The sequence below is a fragment of the Ursus maritimus genome, unplaced genomic scaffold (assembly GCF_017311325.1).
Source record: "Ursus maritimus isolate PB19 unplaced genomic scaffold, ASM1731132v1 scaffold_32, whole genome shotgun sequence".
Lineage (NCBI taxonomy): Eukaryota > Metazoa > Chordata > Mammalia > Carnivora > Ursidae > Ursus > Ursus maritimus.
This window is the reverse complement of record NW_024425786.1, coordinates 20,271,011-20,273,990: the sequence shown is the minus strand read 5'-3', so window position 1 is coordinate 20,273,990 and position 2,980 is coordinate 20,271,011. Positions and strand designations below refer to the sequence as shown.

Here is a 2,980-nt window from a genome sequence, read left to right as displayed (position 1 = left end):
ACACAGGGTTCAGGTCCATTCAAGGAAGACCTTCCTTCCAGTCAGGAAGATGGAAGGGTTGGCCTCAAAAGGTAGTGAGGCTTCCATCTCTGGAGGTGTGCAAGCCAAGGACAAAGGAGCATGTGGTGGAGGACTTGGAAGGATTCAAACATCCACTGACAGCCCCTTGGTGCCCTCCAGGTCCTACAGGTGGATGGTTTTGTGGGGACCCCTGAGCAGCGTCTCACCCTGGGCCTTCTAAGCCATCTGTTCTCCACCCCGCCTCTCTAGTGAGCCAAGCTCTCATTCTCTACTTCTTGCCTGTCCCATTCCAGGCTGGTTTGAACTCAAAGTCAAGCCAGGGAAGGTGCATTTTTCTTCCACAGTGTAATAATTATCAAGCAGTTAACTTGCTAGATTCACATTCTAGAAAGTGGCAGCGCAACACACAGTTCAGACGATGATAACTGCAGTCTGACAGGTAGTCCTGGGCTTGCATGCTGCTCTGGCACGGAGCCGAGCGATCTTGGAGACTCTCTGCGTCCCCAGTTCCTGATTCCAGAACCCAGTGAGGTTCTGGAACACCAGACTGCCGCCTCACTAACTCACGCCGGAAGGTTAGGGATTTTTGGAGCCTGTGCAGTTGTGGTAGCTCAAGGGCTGAGGTTTCCGGATCTTCGGGTAGGTAAAGTTTGTGCGGGGACTCCCGTCCCATGGTCATGTTAGGCTGGAGGTCAGAGGTCAGCAAGGCTCCACAAATTAGATTCTGGGGAAAGCAGCCCCCTGGCGAAAGGGCAAAGCCTGGGCTCAGATGCCAAGTACCGTGCTCCTGGGAGGCCAAGCAGCAGGCTTCCCCCATTCTAGTCCCTCCCTGCCAGCACAGCAGGGCCGCGGATCACGTAGGCTCTTCACTGTGTTCTGCACACCCTGATGTCTCTGGAGATCCACTCATTCAGCAGATCCCTGCGGGGCAGGTCCTGCGGTCCACACCTCCCCCCCTAGCCCTGGCCTGGGCACACACCTTATAGGCGCCTGCCCTGAGCAGTCCACACTGGTTGGCCCGCACAGGGGCACAGGCTGTTCCGGAAGCCGCCAGTCTCGGTAGTTCTGGCGGGAGAGGAGGGAGGGGAGAGGCCAAGTCCCGGGGCCGCTAGGGAGCGGCGCTGCCCCAGGGCCGAGGGTGGAGCTTTCCCAGTCGGCCGGGAAAGGGCTGGGCCCGGCCTACATGTGAGGGCAGGGGAGAGCGACGGCAGACTCTTTCCTGCGGAGTCCGGGTGGTGGACACGCCCGGATCTATTCCCGGGATCCCCTACGTGACTCTGAGCCGCCGATCACTGGATGTCCCAGATTCCCGGGGCCCAATCCCCGACTTCAGATCCTCAGGACCTTGCAAGTCGGACCCCGGATCTCGCCCTGGGCTCCAGATCCCCGGAACAGGACCTCTGGCCGAGTCTGGATTTTCAGATCCCGTACCAGATTCCCGATACTGAGATCCCTGGATCCGTAGCCACTGGCTCCTGCCCCTCCCCGGGTGCCCAGAGCCGGGCGCTCGACGCCCGAGCGCCCCCGCACGGCAGGGCCGTGCCTGCGGTCCGGAGCCCTGGAGCCCGCCGGCAGCTGCTGGCAGGACCCGCTGGCCGAGGCGCTGAGCCGGGGCCGGCCCCACGCGGCGCCCCCGGGCCGGGGCTGCGCGCGAAGCCGGCCGCTCAGCGTGGTCTACGTGCTGACCCGGGAGCCGCAGCCCGGGGTGGAGGCCGAGGCGGGAGCCGAGGCGGAGCCGCTGCCCCTGCGCTGCTTGCGCGAGGCCTGCGCGCAGCTCCCCGGACCGCGACCGCGACCGCAGCTGTGTACCCTGCCCTTCGGGACGCTGGCGCTGGGAGACACCGCGGCGCTGGATTCCTTCTACAACGCGGGTGAGAGCGCGCTGGGGGCGGGGCCGGGGATGGGGCGGGGCTTAAGGTCCCGGGGCGGGCCGAAAGGGGCGTGGTTCGGCGATTCCGGGGAGACCCCGAGATGGGTGTGAGGTCTGGGGGCCACAAGGTGAGCTAGTTTGAGGGGTTCGAGGTAGGGCCATGATAAAAGTGGAATTTAGGGGATCTGGAGCACGGTCCGGCTTGGGCCGGGACTTAGTGGATCCAGGCCCGGAGCCTCCGGGGTTCAGGGTTGGGGCTTAAAGCACTCTGAAGTCGGCACGGAGCCTGGGCAGCGGGGTTAGCATTGAGGCGAGGCTGGGTGCGGGGCAGACTGTGGTATCTCAACAGTGGGGTTGGAGGGCTCAGCCTCAAGACGATCTCGCTTGGAGCTCGTGAGGGCGGATCCTGGGAGGTGGAGCTTGGACTAGGGAAAGGGGCGGTTCTTGGGGGGCTGGAGCCCAGAGGCGGTGACACACTACTTCCGAGGATCGGGCTAGAGAGGCAGAAAGAGAAACGAAAGGATCCTTCGGCGCGGGATTCTGGCCGAAGGAGCTTAAGTTATGAGGCCCCTGAAGTTGCGAGGTAGTGGGCGGAGCTGGAGGCAGGGTAGCGGCGCTAGGGGGCGGGGCCAGAAAGGTGGCTATTCCCGCGCTGGTCACCCCTCCCTTCCGCCGACCCGGACGCCCAGCCCCTGACACTTGTTCATCGGAGAGTCTGGGAACAAGCTTGTCTGATGGCCCTAAAATCGCAGCCTAAAAATGAAGGCTGACTCGACCTCGAGGACACAAAGACACGTCCTTAGACTCTCACGTCTCACATATGTTGACGCACACAGGCCCTCGCAGACACTGTCACACACAGAGGTACAAACAGCTATACACACGCAGGCACAGCACTGTCTACACACACTGCTGGTATCGGCCCCTTTCAAGAGACTGCGTTGAGGACTCAGGGTAGGGGACTTCTGTGTCTGCGCAACACCTGCCTTTCAAATGGCCTGGGACAGGCTGGCGGCTGGTGCACAGCTCCTTTTCTCCACGCCCAGTGCCCACAGGCTCTGAACAGTGGGATGAGGGTCCCAGCCCGCT

The 2,980-nt window shown here is 62.6% G+C and overlaps 1 protein-coding gene across 1 annotated transcript in view; it reads left to right on the top strand.

Annotated features, from left to right (window-relative positions):
• Positions 1 to 1,992: 1,992 nt before the first annotated feature.
• The window catches only part of MAP3K6 (mitogen-activated protein kinase kinase kinase 6), a 13,265-nt gene continuing 12,277 nt past the window's right edge, over positions 1,993 to 2,980 (top strand). Inside the window, exon 1 of the mRNA XM_040645561.1 lies at positions 1,993 to 2,019. Coding sequence (XP_040501495.1) covers positions 1,993 to 2,019 — 27 coding nt within the window. The remainder of the gene's footprint in view (positions 2,020 to 2,980) is intronic.